The sequence below is a fragment of the Chrysochloris asiatica genome, unplaced genomic scaffold (genome assembly GCF_000296735.1).
Source record: "Chrysochloris asiatica unplaced genomic scaffold, ChrAsi1.0 scaffold00009, whole genome shotgun sequence".
Classification (NCBI taxonomy): Eukaryota; Metazoa; Chordata; class Mammalia; order Afrosoricida; family Chrysochloridae; genus Chrysochloris; species Chrysochloris asiatica.
In genome coordinates this window covers 14,536,550-14,553,864 of record NW_006408527.1, presented here as the reverse complement: position 1 = coordinate 14,553,864, position 17,315 = coordinate 14,536,550, and the positions used below count along the sequence as shown (strand labels likewise).

General features: G+C 39.6%; 1 protein-coding gene across 1 annotated transcript in view; it reads left to right on the top strand.

Moving 5' to 3' along the window:
• Window positions 1-17,315, top strand: part of C4BPA (complement component 4 binding protein, alpha) — a 66,573-nt gene that overhangs the window by 30,270 nt on the left and 18,988 nt on the right. The window contains exons 4-8 of the mRNA XM_006834205.1: window positions 868-953; window positions 1,114-1,305; window positions 7,371-7,553; window positions 9,596-9,796; window positions 16,999-17,190. Of these exons, the coding sequence (XP_006834268.1) occupies window positions 868-953; window positions 1,114-1,305; window positions 7,371-7,553; window positions 9,596-9,796; window positions 16,999-17,190 (854 nt within the window). The remainder of the gene's footprint in view (window positions 1-867; window positions 954-1,113; window positions 1,306-7,370; window positions 7,554-9,595; window positions 9,797-16,998; window positions 17,191-17,315) is intronic.

Sequence of the window (17,315 nt, the reverse complement as noted above, 5' to 3'; positions counted from 1 at the left end):
GTAGGGAAGGAAGCAGACCTGATTGTCAATTTCCTCAGGCCAATGTGACTGGTTTCCTGAGTTTGAATCAGTAATCGCCAGACATGTTCATGAGGGACCTCCATCTGCAGACTTTTGGTTTCAGAACGTTGTTTGAACATGCAACTGTGGAAGCAGGTCCTGGCCCAGTAAGGGGACCAGTCAGTTATTTTCTTTTCCCCAATGAAGCAGTCCAGGGGTTTCAGGAAGAACTGGTCCTCAGGCTTCCCTGAGATCTCAGTCACCATCACTATTCTCATTATTATTTTGACCTGAGGACCTCTAGTGGTCTTTTAGGAGGACAGTTATGGCCTAAGATTTGTAGTGCTCTCAACTGTTAAATATCTCGAAGGTGATGTCACCAGTTGAGATGGATTCATGCCAGTTGCCCTGTTCCAGAAATCTTGGCTGGCTTCTCTGAATCTACCTCTTCTTTAGAGTCTGGTCAGAGAGGTGGGTGCGGTGGCTGGCTGCCCCCACTCGGAAGAGGAGGGACCATCAAATGTGGCAGTCAGTGGTGCACCATCTCATCCACTGAGGGGAGCTCACCATCAGCCACTCCCTGACTCTGATCCGGTAGCTCAAGGAGTCAGCGTGGTCAGTTTCTTGGTCAGGGAAACAAATGTTACTGCAGTTTTAGATTCGTGGTAGAAGAAACCGAGGCCACTTGGAGAGGTGAAGCAGAGTTTCAGATTTTATTAAGCTGCTGACTCAGAGGAGCTAATTTCTCTACATTCCCTGTTTATTCATTTTTAATACTGAATAGCAATTCTATTTGCCAAAACTCCTTATCCAATTTAATTAAGGTAGGAAGAATTTCATTAAACTATTTGATCCTATTTTATTTAGCTATCTCTTAACTGGCCCAACTACTAGTCACTGTGATGTCCACGACAAAAGTGTTGATTGGAGTAATCCTCTCCCAGTGTGTTCAAGTAAGTAAAGATGATTTATTCTTTCTGATTTGAACCTAAGTCATGCTATGTGCTAAAACTCCTGTCTCTCTTTGCTGCCTTGTGTCATCTCACATAAAATTTGAATCATGCCATGTAATTTTGCCTTTTCTGATTAGTTCCCTTTCTTTCCTCTTTTCAGTTATACACTGTAAGTCTCCTCCAGCCATCAACAATGGGAGGCACAATGGCAGAGAAGATTCATACATATATGGCTCTTCTGTCACCTACAGCTGTGACCCCAACTTCTCACTTGTAGGCAAAGCTTCCATTTCCTGCATGGTGGAAAATAAAACAGTAGGTGTCTGGAGCCCAAACCCTCCTACTTGTAAAAGTAAGTCATAGAAAAGAATTCTGGTTTGAACTATTTGTTCTCTCTTGTTTAAAAGAAAATGAAAAAAAAAGAAGGTGAATATATTGGGAAAATGAAGCAATTCAAAGACAAAATAATTATTGTGATGGTGTAGTCATTAATTTAGTCCGCTGAGACTTACTGTGTGCTGTGTCAGTATTTGAGTATTGTAGCCAACAACTCCCATAGCTCACTGACTTTGTGAAGTACAAGTTTATTTTTCATTTTCCCAAAGTCTGCTGCATTTCTGGGAGGTTCTCCAGGACAGCTCTCGTCTATTTGTCAGCAACTCAGGCTGTGCCTCTGTCTCAAAATGTGCTTTTCAAAGGTACAGCACCCAAAGCATGAACAACAAAACACATGGACAACAAAAACCACCCAAAACCATAGCTAAATTAAGTGCCATCAGAATTAAAAATGTTTGCGCATCAAAAGTCTTTATCAACAAAGTGAAGACATAGTGCACAGACTGGAAGAGAATCTTGGGAAATCATAGATCTGATAAGGATTTAATATCTGGAATATATAGAGAACTACTGCTAAAGCAAGGAGCTCTGGAAGCGTAGTGGTTACGAGTCGGGCTACTAACCTCAAGGTCAGCAGTTCGAAACTACCAGCTGTTCCATGGGCAAAAGATGAGACGTTCTGCTCTTGTAAAGATTTATAGCCTCAGAAACCCTGTGCAGGGTCACTATGAGTCAGAGCCAACTCCACGGTACTTAACAACAACAACAACAACTGCTAAAGCAAATGGAAGAAATAAGGAGTTACAAGAGCTGAACAGAAAATTTCAAAGGTCAGCTCGAGAAGATAAAGTCAAATATTACAACAAAATATGCAAAGATCTGGAGTCAGAAAACCAAAAAGGAAGAACACATTTCTCAAGCTGGGGGAACTGAAAAAAAAATTCAACCCTCCACTTTCGTAATTGAAGGATTCTCTAGGTGAATTATTGAATGATGCAGAAAGCATCAAAATATGATGGAAGAAATACACAGAGTCACTGTACCAAAGGAAATGGTTGATATTCAACCGCTTCAAGAGGTAGCATATGATCAAAATGCATTGAAGGAATTGGCAGAGAACAAGGCACCAGGAATTGATGGAATCAAAATTGAAATCTTTCAAGAAAATGAGGCCGCACAGGAGGCACACACTCTTCTATGTCAAGAAATTTGGAAGACAACTATCTGGCTGACTGATTAAAAGAGATACGTATTTGTACCCATTTCAAAGAGAGGTGACCCAACAGAATGCAGAAATCATCAATCTCTTTGATATCCCATGTGAGTAAAGTTTTACTTAAGGTAATACAGAAATGGCTGCAAGCATACGTTGACAGAGAACCTCCAGAAGTTCAAGCCGGATTCAGGAGTGGCTGTGGAATGAGGGATATCAATCATTGCTGATGTCTAGTGGATCTTGGCTTAAAGCAAGGAATATCAGAAGGATGTTTACCTGTGCTTTATTGACCACACAAAGGCTTTTGATTGTGTGGCTCATGACAAGCTATGGACAACATTGCAAAGTATGAGTATTCCAGAACACTTAATTGCACTCATGAGGAATCTGTACATGGACCAAGAGGCAGTTGTTCGAACAGAACATGGGAACACTGAATGTTTTCAGATTAAGAAAGGTGTGCGACAGGGTTGTATTCTTTCACCATATTTATTCAACCTATATGCTGAGCAAATAATCAGAGAAGCTGGGTTATATAAAGAAAAATGTGGCATCAGGATTGGAGGAAGACTCATTAACAACCTGTGATATGCAGATGATGCAACCTTGCTTGCTGAAAGTGAGAGGACTTGAAATATTTACTAATGAAGATCAAAGAGCACAGCCTTGGTATGGATTGCATCTCAATGTAAAGAAAACAAAAACTCTCACCCTGGACCAATAAACAACATTCTTATCAAAGGAGAAAAGATTGAAGTTGTCAAGGACATCATTGTTCTTGCATCAACTATCAACACTTGTGGAAGCAGCATTCATGAAATCAAACAATGTATTGCATTAGGCAAATCTGCTGCTCAAGACCTTTTTAAAGGGCAAAGATGTCAGCTTGAGGACTAAGTTATGCCTAACCCAAGCCATGGTATTTTCAATAACCTCATATGCATGTGAAAGCTGGACAGTGAATAAGAAAGACAGTAGAAGAATTGATGCATTTGAGTTATGGTGTTGGAGGAGAATATTGAAAGTACCATGGACTGCCAAAAGAACAAACAGATCTGTGTTGGAAGAAGTGTAGCCAGAGTGCTCCTTGGAGGCCAGGATGGCCAAATTTTGTCTCTCATACTTTGGACATATTTTCAGGAGGGCCCAGTCACTGGAGAAGGATATGATGTTTAGTAAGGTGGAGGGTCAGAGAAAAAGAGGAAGACACTCAGCGAGATGGATTGGCAAAGTGTCAGCATCAATGGGCTCAAGCGTGGCAACAATTGTGATGTTTGCCCAGGATCAGGCTGTATTTGTTCTGTTGTGCATAGGGTCAGTATGCATTGGTACTAACTCGATGGCACCTAACAACAACTTCAGTTTAATAGCAAAAGGACAAACAATCCAATTAAAAAAAAAATTGGATAAAGGAATTGAATAGACATTTCACCAAAGAGGATATACAAATGGCCAGAAAGCCCATTATATGCAGCATCATAAAGATGCTCCACATCATTCGTCATAGTAGTACATCACTGTCAAGTTTATTTCTACTCGTGGCGACCCCATGTGTGTCAAAGTAAAACTGTGCTCCCAAGGGTTTTCAATGGTTGATTTTTCAGCAGACATCAGCTCTTTCTTTGATGTGCCTCCAGTTGGATCAAAGATCCGTCTTTTCAGTTAGTAGCTGAGTGCTTTAACCATTTGCACCACTCAGGGACCCCCATTGTAGTTGTTGGCTGTCATTGAGTGGATTCTGATTCATGACAGACCCATGTGTGCAGAGTAAAACTACTCCATAGGGTTTTCAGGGCTGTGACATTTCAGAAGCAGATTTCTAGACCTTGTTTTCAAGGAACCTCAGGGCAAGTTTGAGCTGCCAACATTCAGTTAATTACCTCGGGACTCCACTGTTAGTCACTAAACCTGCTGCCATTGAGTTGATTCTGACATACAGAGTTGATTCTGACATACAGAAAGTTGATTCTGACATAACCCTGTTTAGGGTTTTTGAGGGGGTAAATCTTTTTGGAAGCAGAAAGTCTTATCTTTCTCCCATGGAGTGGCTGATGGGTTTGAAGGAGATGCTTATCAAAACTACAGTGAGATACTACTTCACTCATACCACAACAGTTACGATAAATAACAATAACAACAGAAATTAATAGGTGTTGGCAAGAATGTAAAGTAATTGGGACATTCATCCATTGCTGATGGGTTTGCTGCTGTGGAAAAAATAGCTAGCAGTTCCTAAAAATATTAACTACAGAACTACCAATCCCACTGCTAGGTACATATTCAAAAGAAATAAAAACAGAAATGTAAACAGAAACTTGTACACCAATGCTCATTGCAGTACTTTTCCTAAGAGCCCAAAGGTGTAGACAATCTAAATGTCCATCAGCTGATGAATAGATAAATAAAATGTGTACATGTAAATGTGTACATTCTATTACATACATGTAATGGAATATTACTAAGCCATAAAGAGGAATGATGTCCTAATTTGTTCATACTGCAACATGGATGAATCCTAGAAGCTTTATATTGAGTAAACTCAATTAATCTCCAAAGGACAAATATTGTATTTCTTACATGAAATACACAAGTGCATGGAGATTGACATTTATTAGTGGTTACCAGGGATGAGAGAGGAAGGAACCCTAATGGCTTAATGGTTAAGCACTAGACTGCTAACCAAAAGGCCAGTGGTTCAGATGCACTTCCGTAAAGATGACAGCCTTGGAAACACTAGGGGGCAGTTCTACTCTGTCCCATAGGCTCTGAGTTGATAGCACGAGACGGTAGGAGGTGGCATAAGGGAAGTCTTTGCTTAGGGGACATTGAGTTTCTGTGAATGGTAATGGAATAATTTGGGAACAGATAGCTGTGATAATTACATAGCATGATGCTGTTTGTTGTTGTTAAGTACCGTGGAATCGGTTCCGACTCCTAGTGATCCTGCACAGGGTTTGCAAGGCTGCAGATCTTTAGGGGAGCAGAAAGCCTCATCTTTCTCCCACAGAGCAGTTTGTAGTTTCGAACTGCTGACCTTGTGGTTCACAGACCGATTTGTAACCACTACACTACCAGAGCTCCTCACATAGCATGATAAACATTATCAATACCATAGAGCTATGAATGTAAAAAATGTTGAACTGGCAAGTGTTTTATTATTTATATTTCTACCAAAATAAAGCAAAAAAAAAAAAAAATGTGTTTTCATGAACTCTTCAGTAAAGAAAGTAAGAAAGACAAATTGTGCTCTGAATTGAAGTGTTTGACCTCTATTTGACCACCTATCACTTTCTATTGCTTGCTTTTGGTCAGAACTAGTATTGTACCTCCATAACAGTATGGGGAATATAGTATTTTGTCTAACCCAGGGGTGAACCTGGAACTCTTTGTTAACCCTTTTAATGTCAATCACCTGTGACTACAGGGCAACCTAAACATCAGTGGTCAAAAGCAAGCAGTAAGGGAGCAAAAGATATTATATTATTGCTAGTTTCCTGATCTAAGGCATCTTCCTTTACTACCAAGTGCCTACACAATATCACTTATTGTTTTCCCTCACGACAGGACACAATCAAATGAGGCAATGAAAAAACATGATATTGCAACCAGTTCACAATACCTGGATTCTATGTTGTAAGAGGTGGAAGTGTCAGGAACTGATGCTGGAAAGGTTAGAGAGGGCCAGGTTAGGACAAAGGTGAAGGGAAAAGATGATCAGTCTTTGAAGAGTGGAGTAAGCATGCCACATTTTAGAAAGAAAACTCTGGCTTTGGTGAGATGAACTTAAGTCCAGGAGATCAAAAGACACCTGTTGCAACCATCCAGAGAATAAAATGGGCCTGAAGAGAAGTTGAGAGATTGGTATTGTTTGTTGTTGTTAGGTGCCTTCAAGTCAGTTCCAACACAGTGAAACTTTGTGCAACAGAATAAAACCCAGCTAAGACCTACCCATCTGCGCTACCATTGTTATGTTTGAGTTCACTGCTGCAGTCACTGCCAAGGGCATCTGAAGGAGGCTCTTCCTCTTTTCGCTGTCCCTCTACTTTACCAAGCATGATAGCCTTCTCCTGTGACTGGCCCCTCTAGATCACATGTACAAAGAGTGTGAAGCTGTCTTGCCATTCTTGCTTCTAAGGAGCATTCTAGCTGTACTTTTTCCAAGACAGATTTGTTCCTGACACTCCATAGCATATTCATTGTTTCTCACCAACATCATAATTCAAAGACATCATTGACTGAATTTTCCTTATTCATTGTCCAGCTTTTGCATGTATATGAGGTAATTGAAAATTGGCTTGGGTTAGGTACCCTTTAATCTTCAAAGTGAAGTTTTTGCTTTTAGTACTTTAAAGAGAGACTGATAGTGGTTTTAATGGCCCATCATGGTGTAAATGGTTTGCATTCACTTACTAACCTAAAGGTTGGCTATTTGAACCCATCCAGTGGTGCTGTGGAAAAAATGCCAGGCAATCTATTTCCATAAAGATGGCGGCCAGGAAATCCTGTGGATTTTTTTTACGCTGTAACACATGGTATTACCATGAGTCAAATCGGCTAATTTTTAGAAAAGAATGCCAGGCCTTTCTTCTTCCTTATCTGTCTTAGTCTAGAGCTCTGCTAAAATTTGTCCACCATGGGTGACCCTGCTGGCATTGTAAATACCCGTGATGTAGCTTCTAGCACCATAGGAACACGCAAGCTTTAACATTGGTAATGCAGATACATTTTCACCTTAGAAGGATTTCCATGTACCTGCTTGCATCAGGCTTTTGTTTTGTACTCAGAATTGGATGAACAGTACCCTTCCTTTCCTTATTTAAGATTTCTGTTTTATAACCTAATTGTCTTTTCTTATAATTTGTTAGAAATCATATGTGCTCAGCCAGAGGTTCCAAATGGAATAGTCAACACTGGATCTAGATCCATCTATAATTACAAAGACACTGTTATGCTTAGCTGCAACTATGGGTATATCCTCAGAGGCAGCAGATTGGTTCATTGTGAAGAAGATAACAACTGGCACCCTTCTCTCCCCACTTGTGAGCTCAGTGAGTATAAACCATGAAGGGATTCCAATGCTCATCTAAAGGCACCAAGAAATGCTTGTGGGGGCACACTTACTTGCCTAGGCCCACTTTGAATCATGGGAGCAATTTAAAGTTAGATCAATGATTTCATCTGTTTTCTTTTGGTGGGAAGAAAGACTTTAGTACACTGTGCCAGGTCATACAAAATCGCAAAGGCTGACACATACAATTGAACAAGTTGTGTACACCCAAATCTGAGGGGCAGCCTGCACATTATAGAAACTGTGGATCACTGTACTCATTACAACAATTTCCTGGCAGATGGTAGAAGATTCTGTTGTTCTAACACATTATCATATTATGGTAATTGTTTTGAAATATAAAAGCAAAGTGTCCCCAGGAAGATTTTTTTTTTCTTAACTTGCACAGAAACACTGTATGAACTAATTATGATCCTTTGACTCAGAGATTATAAAGTCATGTGTATCACTGAAAATTGTGATTTTAGTGATAATGACAGCCTGGCACTAGTCAAGTACATTCATTACACGAATTACTGAATTCTCCCACCATTGTGAGTACTATTATTATCCTCATTTACAAATGAAGAAACTATTCACTGAGGTTAAGTTACTTGCCCCTGGTTATATACCTAAGAGGTGGAAGATGTTGCTGCCTAATGCTTTAATCTTTGCCTTCAGGGAAGTTCAAGACCCTTATACAGGGGGCTTCTGGAATAGTGGTATGAGGAATTTGGGAAAATGCTATCCAGGAGACACATATAGGAAGACAGTCAAAATTACCAAAGAAAGCCATTCAAAGTTTCTGGAAATTCATCAAAGGGCTTACAATAAATTGAGAAGCATCTGTTAGGGAGAAAAGCAGAAATGTTGTAAGAACTATATAAATTTTCTAAGAACAGTGGGAGGCCAAGGAATTAGAATTAGGGACTTGGCTCAGCTCTGTGAGATGTGAGGGTTATTCTGGTGGGTTTGGCACACAGCAAGTATCATGAGCTTGTATTTTTCCCAGCTCCATGCTGCAGAAAGCCTAAAGTAAATGGGTGATAGTAGGTGGCCATCAGTGTTTAGTCCTCACCCAATTCCTGCTCTCACCCAGTTCCTAGAGAGGTGAAGTTGTGGGGCAGCTAGAGCAGAATGCAGTCCCCCTTTCCTGCTCAGCTCTGTGTTGCAGAAGAACTGCTTCAGTAGGTATGGGCAGTCAAGAAGCAGCTCCCAGCTTCCCCAGATTCCTAGAATGGAAGAGCTAGGATGGGTAGATTTGATAGCCAGTGTAATTGGAAAATCTCATTCTTCTGTGGCTCTGGGCTGTGAAATAACTATACGGGATGGTGGCAGCAGCCAGATGGCAGTATCAATTCCTATCACCTCTCATACCTTCATACCCTTCACACACATATACCCCCATCCTGCACATAACCTGACCCATACCATAGAGGCTTTGCCCAGGGGAGACACCTAGCAGCCCTTGAAGATTGACAACTCCCTGACTGTACTAAGGAGTCCAACTTTAATTGGATCAGACTCTGGAACAATTTATGCCCCAGGAAGTTGTCAAAAACAATAGAATAATTGGTCCAATTAGTGGAGGCTGACAGCTGTGCTGAGAACAAGATCCAAGACCCAGGGTCAAAAAATGCTTGACACTTGATTTGTTCTTGCCAAGCCCTTAAATGATAAGGTTCCTGTGTCAGTAGAGTGAGAGGAATGACTTCTTATCTATCTTCCCCAATCCAGTAGGAAACAATCAAAAGACATGTCTATCTGCAACAGTTCTCCTGCTATAGTCAACTATCAATCTTCATACTTCAGTTTGGACAACAAACTAGGAAGCACAGGGAAGACAAAGGAGAATTGATATTCTGTAGGGTCAGCTCAACACACAGAGACTCAGTGAGCTTTTCTCTGGTGATGTGTCCATTTGGGTGCATGTCCATGTATGTTTTTGCTGTGGCTCACTCATCTGTCGCTGCAACCCATTCCCTTTGACAGTTGCCCTAGTAATGGAACACTTTTCTTCTGTTCTTTTTTTTTTGTGAGCAGATAGCTGCACCAATGTACCAGAAATCCCACATGCTAACTGGGAAGTATATTACTCCTACAAGCCAAGAAAAGATAGTGTGTATAATATTGGGACCGTGTTGAGGTACAGCTGCAATTCTGGCTATAGACCTGTTGAAGATGAACCTACAACTATAACTTGTCAGGAAGACTTGACGTGGACCCCATACAGAGGGTGTGAGAGTAAGTTTTTGTTTTGTAAATATCTTTTTTGCATTATTAAATGTCCAGTATGTGCTTATTGTTGTTGTTAGGTGCCATCGAGTCGGCACCGACTCATAGCAACCTTATATGCAGCAAAATGAAACACTGCCCGATCCTGGGCCAACCTCACTATTGTTGCCATGCTTGAGTCCATTGATGCTGTCACTTGGCCAATCCATCTCGTTTGGGATCTTCCTTTTTTTCTCTGACCCTCCACCTTACCAAACATGATATCCTTCTCCAGCGACGGGTCCCTCCTGACAATATGTCCGAAGTATGAGAAATGAAGTTTGACCATCTTGGCCTCCAAGGAGCACTCTGGCTGCACTTCATCCAAAATTAGGACTCTTTAATTGAATATGAGTTTAGCCCTTAAGATAAATTTATATTAATTCAATAGAATGGCCCCAACTTATGGTGACCCCACAGGGAAAAAAAATAAAACTGGATTGAGTAACATTCCGTTGTGATCCACAAGGTTTTCAGGCCTGATTTTCCATTGACAGGCCTTTCTTCATAGTCTATCTTAGTCTGGAAGCTCTGTTAAAACCTGTTTAGCATCATAGCAACATGAAAGCTACCACTGGCAGTTAATATCACTATTATTCAAATTTACATACCAATCACTAAAGCCAAAAATGATGAAATGGAAGAATTCTACAAACTCCACTAGTCAGAAATTGATCAGATGTGCACTCAAGATGCATTGGTAATTACTAGTGATTAGAATGGGAAAGTTGGAAACAGTGAGGATTAGTAATGATCTTGGTGATAGAAATGATATTGGAGACCACATGATAGAATTTTGCAAGACCAATGACTTATTCATTGCAAATACATTTTTTATACAATTTAAAATGTAAGGTGACTATACCCATGGATCTCACCAGATGGACTATGTAGGGATCAAATTGACTACATCTGTGGGAAGAGATGATGGAGGAGCACAATACTATCCACCTAAGCAAGGCCAGAGGCTGACTATGGGACAGACCATCATTTGCTTACAGGCTGAAGTTGAAGACAACTAAAACAAATCTATAGGAGCTAAAATATGACCTTGAAAATATCCCACATAAATTTAGAGATTATCTCAAGAACAGATTTTATGTATTAAACACTAAAGATCAAAGACCAGGAGTGCTGTGGGATGGCATCAAGAACATCTATACAGATGAAAACAAAGGTTCATTACAAAAACAGGAAAGAAACAAAGGACAAAAATGGATGTAAGCATAATGGAATATTATACTACCTTGAAGAATAACAAGGAAGCTGCAAGCCACAGTGTAGCATAGATGACCCTTACGGACATTATGCTGAGTGCAATTAGTCAGTCACAAAAGGACAAATATTGTATAAGACCATTATTGCAAAAACTTAGGAAAAGATACCCATACTAAAAGGGAAAAAAAAAAAATCTTTGTTGGTTACCAGGAGTGAGAGGGAGGGGACAGTAGAGCACAGGATAGGAGATAGACACATAGTTTGGGTGTTGGAGAGGGCAGTACACAAGAAGGGGGAAAGGGATGAAAGAAGAAGGTAGATATGGAAACAGGCAGGTTTGCATGGGCCAAATGGAACAGAGTAAATAATGATGTATGTTCAACCTTGAAACAACAGAGCTTTGTGATACAGGGATTGAGGTATAGTCTGAATGGGTAAAAGAGGGGAAATAATGTTAAGATGCTTGACTGTCTTATGAATATTGATTTCCCTTGCCTACTATTGTAAATTAGACACTTGAGTGGGATAGAAAGGAATATCAGAAAATATGATTACAGAAAGCTTGTGAACCCATCTTCAGCCTATAATTCATTGGAATACCTAAAAGGGGTTCGAGAACTTGCCCAGTGAAATAGGTTTCTTACGAACCTTTGTAGTGCATAGGACCTTAGGTGGAATCCTGAGCCCCATCCAGAACCTTCTGAGGTGGGACATTCCCACTTGAAAGCACCTGCAGACCAGCCTGGAGCAGCTAAAGGAACAGAAGTATCTTCTTGAAAGAAAGACCAACAAGAAAAATCAAAAGCAAAAATGGCAGTTTGATTGGCTACTACAAGAACAAGCAAGTTGTTCTCCAGGAAGTCATCAAGTTCCTCCAAGACAAACTCCCTTCCAAGACTGAAACTCAAAGGGAACACAAGAACAGGCATCTAAATTCACTGACGACTACATTGGTCTCCTTGTGAATGGAAGACAGAGAAAGGCAACAAGAAAGATATGGGCTGAGTTCGATCACATGCCATAGACCCCTGTTGAATTGGAGATGAAAGAGAGAAGAGGAAAGGCTGGTTGCTCCAAAGTATGGTGAGACCTGGGGACTCCTGAGCCCATGGACAAGGACATAGCCACAGAGGGCTAGAGCTGAGAGTCAAGCATCTAGTTGATATGAAGTGAGGGGAGACTAACAAGAGTCTCAAAAACAAACTTGCAGATAGTACCTATTTGACCTAGCTTCTATGGCTTGATGATCAGGACTCTACTAGAGGAAGATAAAAAAAAAAAAATTTTTTTTTTGATAAAGGAAACAAATGTAGATTGCAACAATTTGATCAACTTGATCTATACTTATGGATGTAGTAGCTCAAAATACAAACTGAGAGGGAAGGAGCCTTCACATCAAGAATCCTGTGTGTACACAGGTTTGATAGGGATGGACAACTTAGACATTGGCTACCTAAAATGGAATCCTGGTATGGCGCTGTGAGCTAATGAGTCAGACTGCAAAATCATTTGAACTGCAAGGTCAGTGGTTCAAGCTCACCAGCTTCTCCTTGGAAACCCTATACAGGATAACAATGGGTTGGAATTGACTTCACAGTACTTAACAACAACATAAAGGCACAAAGTGATTGGCTTACAAGTTTTCAAGAGAGAGTTTAGTGTCAGAGTATGTGGGGAAAGGTAGAATCCCCACTGAATAGTTTTCATCTTGTCTAGATGGGCCTGGTGAAAAGAGATGGGGATAAGACTCTTATGATTCAATAGTGAGTAATTGTTATCATGACTAATTGTGATTGTCACACCTGTGAAGGTAGAAGTTTTGTAACATGAAGGGGGAAGTAGTTAATCTTACAGACTCTAGGACCATCAAGGGAGAAGAGCAAGAGCAGAACGTGGGACCCTATCCAGAGAAGCAGTGACATCAGAAATGGAGGCAAAGATAATGACATGGAAAGAGGGAGCAGCTGAAGACTCTAGACTCATGGAAAGAGAAAGGCTGTGTGTTGGTGGTCAGTAGGCAGGCTTGCAGAATGTGCACTTGGGTTGTTTAAATGATTATATATTTCTGAGTGTTTTTGTATACATCAAACAAACAAAAATAGAGTGAATAGAAGCAAATACTCTTAAATGATAATGTATGGAGGGGATTGTAATTATTGCAATGAAACAAAATATAATAGGATGATGTAAACTATCACTCAATTCCTAATAAACACTTTTTAAAAAATGGTTGTAAGAAGAGACTCTGAAACTTGCTCTTGATCATAGAGATGCTAAAGCAACTGAAAGAAATGTGGAAGTCAGAGCTGATCAGAAAATTTCAAAGGGCAGATCTAGAATACAAAATAAAGTATTATAATGCAATGTGCCAAGACCTGGGGATAGAAAATCAAAAGAAAAGAACACGCTCAGCATTTCTCAGGCTGAAAGAACTGAAGAAAAACATTCAAGCCTCAGGATGGAATATTGAAGGACTCCATGGGAAAAATATTGAATGACACAGAAAGCATGAAAAGAAGATGGAAGAAATATAGAATCTCTATCCTGAAAGCAAATGGTCAGTGTTCAGTTATTTCAAGAAGTTGCATATAATCAAGAACTGACAGTACTGAGGGAAGAAGTCCAAGCTGCACTGAAGGCATTGGTGAAAAACAAGGTTCCAAAAATTGAGGAAATACAAATTGAAGTCTTTCAAAAAACTGATGCTGCACTGGAGGTACTCACTCATCTATACCAAAATTTGGAAGACAGCTACCTGGCCAATGGATTGGAAGAGATCTATATTTGGCCCATTCTAAGGAGTCCTGGTGTGGCTCTGTGACTGCAAAGCTCTTTGAACTACAAGGTTGGTGGTTCAAGCTCACCAGTCACTCTTAGGAAATCCTATACAGGGTCGCTATGGGTCGGAACCCAGTCAATGACATTTAATAACAACAACAAAGAAAGGTGACCCAACATAAAGAGGAAATCATCAAACAGTATCATTAATATCACAAAAGTAAAATTTTGTTGAAGTTAATTTAAAAATGACTGCAACAGTACATCAATAGGGAACTGCCAGATTCTCAAGCTGGATTCTGAAGAGAACATGAAACTTGGGCTATCATTGTTAGCATTAGACAGATCTTGACTGAATACAGAGAGTACCAGAGAGATGTTTACTTGGGCTTTATGTAATAGGCAAAGGCTTTTTCACTGTGTGAATCATGACAAACTATGGATAATATTGTAAAGAACGGGCATTTCAGAACACTTAATTATGCTCATGATGAACCTGTACATAGACCAAGAGACGGTCATTAAAACAGAACAAGGGGATACTGAATGGTTGAAAATAAAGAAAGGTGTGTGCCACGGCTGCATCATTTCACCGTACTTATTCAATCTGTATACTGAGCAAATAATCCAAGAAGCTAGATTATATGAAGAAGAACGAAGCACCAGGATTGAAAGGAGACTCATTAGCAACCTGTGATATGCAACCTTGTTTGTTTAAAAGGAAGAGGACTTAAAATACTGATGAAGATCCAAGACCACAGCCTTCAATATTTATTGCACCTTAATTTGAACCTCAAGGCCAGTGTCTCAAGCTCACCATCTGCTTCTCAGAAACCTGAACAGTGTTGCTATGGATCGGAACCAATTTGACGGCACTTAAAAACAATGATATAAAGAAAACAAAAAGCCTCACGACTCGACCCATAAATACCATCATGATAAATGGAGAAAAGATTGAAGTTGTTAAAGACTTCATTTTGCTAGGATCCACAATCAGCACTCAAAAAACAAGCAGTCAAGAAATCAAACGTTAGGCATATCTACTGCAGAAGACTTTTAAAGTGTTCAAAAGCAAAGATGTCAGTTTGAGGACTAAGGTTACCTGACCCAAGCCATTGCATTTTCTATCACCTCATAAACATGTGAAAGATGGAAAATAAATAGACTGTAGGAGAGTCAATACATGTTAATTATGGTGTTGGTGATGAATACTAAAGGTACCAGGGACTGCCAGAACAAGCAAATCTGAGTTGGAAGAAGTACAGCCAGAATGTTCCGTCAAAACCAGAATAGTGAGACTTAGTCTCTCATACTTCAGACATGTTATGTGAAGGGACAAGTCCCTGGGAAAAGACAGCATGCTTGGTAAAGTGGAGGGTCATTGACAAAGAGGAAGAACCCCAGTGAGATGGATTGGCACAGGGCAGCAGCAATGTGCTCAAGCGTGAAAACCATTATGATAATGGCGCAGGACTAGGCAATGTTTTGTTCTGTTGTTGATAGGGTTGCTATGAGTCAGAACTGAATCAATGGCACCTTACAACAACAACAGTAGCAAAAGGACTGAATTAAAAACATACTTAACAAAAATTATCACCTCTTAAAAACAAAGTATTGGTAAGCACATGCCTTTTAAAATCTTTTATAAATATCAAACAATGACATGTAATTAACATACCGATTGTGTCTATAGTGATGGTGTGTTGGTGGAGTTGGTTCTGACTCATGGTGAACAGGCATAGGGCTTCTGAGACTTACGTCTTTACAGGAGCAGAAAGCCTCATCTTTCTCCCACGGAACAGCTGGTACTTTCAAACTGCTGACCTTGAGATTAGCAGCCTGACTTGTAACTGCTCTGCTGCTAGATGTTTAAAAACCTTTTTAAAATACACATTCTTTTTATCTACTATGGATTTATAGATTTAATTTTTTAATAGCAGATCTTTCTAATCACTTAGAAAATAGTTTTCTAGCCACTTAAAACACAAAAGATAAATGATGTGAATTTAAATTCCCCGCTTACCTATTCCGAAATGATTTGTATACTATACCCACCTACCACCTACTGTTTCGTTGTTGTTAAGTGCTGTTGAGTTGGTTCCAATTCACAGGGACCTTGTATAGGGTTTCGGAGGAGCAATTGGTGAGTTTGAACTGACGACCTTGTGCTTCAAACCAACCTCACAGTTCAAACCAACCTTACGGGCCAGTGCTTATCCTATAATGCCACACCAGATCTCTACCACCTACTATAGCTCAGTCAATTCTAACTCACATCAACCCTACAGAGCAGAGTAGAACTGCTCCACAGGGTTACGAAGCTATAAATCTTTATAAAAGCAGATTGTTTTATCTTTCTCCCTCAGAGAAACACTGACTTTTGGGTTGGTTATTGAAGGCTTAACCCATTGCATTACCAGGACTCCTTCATATACTATTCAGCACTTATATAATTTAAAAAATTATCCCCCAAAAATTTTGTTGTAGAAGTGTTTGTGTCAGAAAGATTGTCTGATAATTCTGGTATAGTTTCTGATTTGGAGATTAGAGCATTTTCTGTTCTAATTTTTTCCCCCTTACATCTGGCAGTTTCTTATCTGAAAGTGTTTCTATTAATTGATATTATATCCTTTATAAGCTCTTTCTTCATTAGAAATAGAAGAATTTGAATAACTAGCTCTGTTAAATTTTGCATCAGTAAAGAAAGATCCTGGCCATAAACAATAATCTAAATGCATTCCTATGTATTAGTTATCAGGTTGATTTCAAGCTTGCAAGCAGAGCAGTGTAAGTTACTAGAGAATTTAATTAATCATGATGTAATCCTAGCAAAATCATAAAGACAAGAATTAAGACATTTTGTTGTTGTTGCTCTTAAATAATTTTGAGAAAATAATTTTTGTTTTTGTAGGGGTTTAACCCAGCTTTTCATTTTGCAAGCTCCTACTTAAAAGACTTCATTGGAGAGGTGTGGGGTTGCCATGGATCAGGACAGGCTGATAACATGAGGCTTCTGGGGAAAAGTAACTGGGTTGGAGATGGACAGACTCAAAATGTCTTGGTTACACTTTTATTAATTTCTCCAAACCCACTTCAGTGGTGAGATTATTTCTCATTTAAATGGAAATGAGGTTGTTATGATGATTGCATTAACCATTACCCTATTTTATTTTCAGGGGTATGTTGCCCAAAACCAGAGTTGAAGAATGGCAAAATAGTTAATCAGAGAAAAACTGAATTATCCCCATCCTGTCACTATTTCTTTGGAGACCAGTTTTCCTACACATGCCATAAGAAATCTAAAATATTTAAAGCTACTTGCCAGGGTGATGGCACATGGAATCCCAAAACACCAACATGTGATGACGGTAAGAGTTTATGAGATTATTTTATTTTGGAAATTTCTTCAGATCTCAGTGATGGAGATTATTAAGTGAAGGCTTACAGTTAGATAAAATATACATGAGGGAAGTAAAAAAGTATTGCTAGTTGG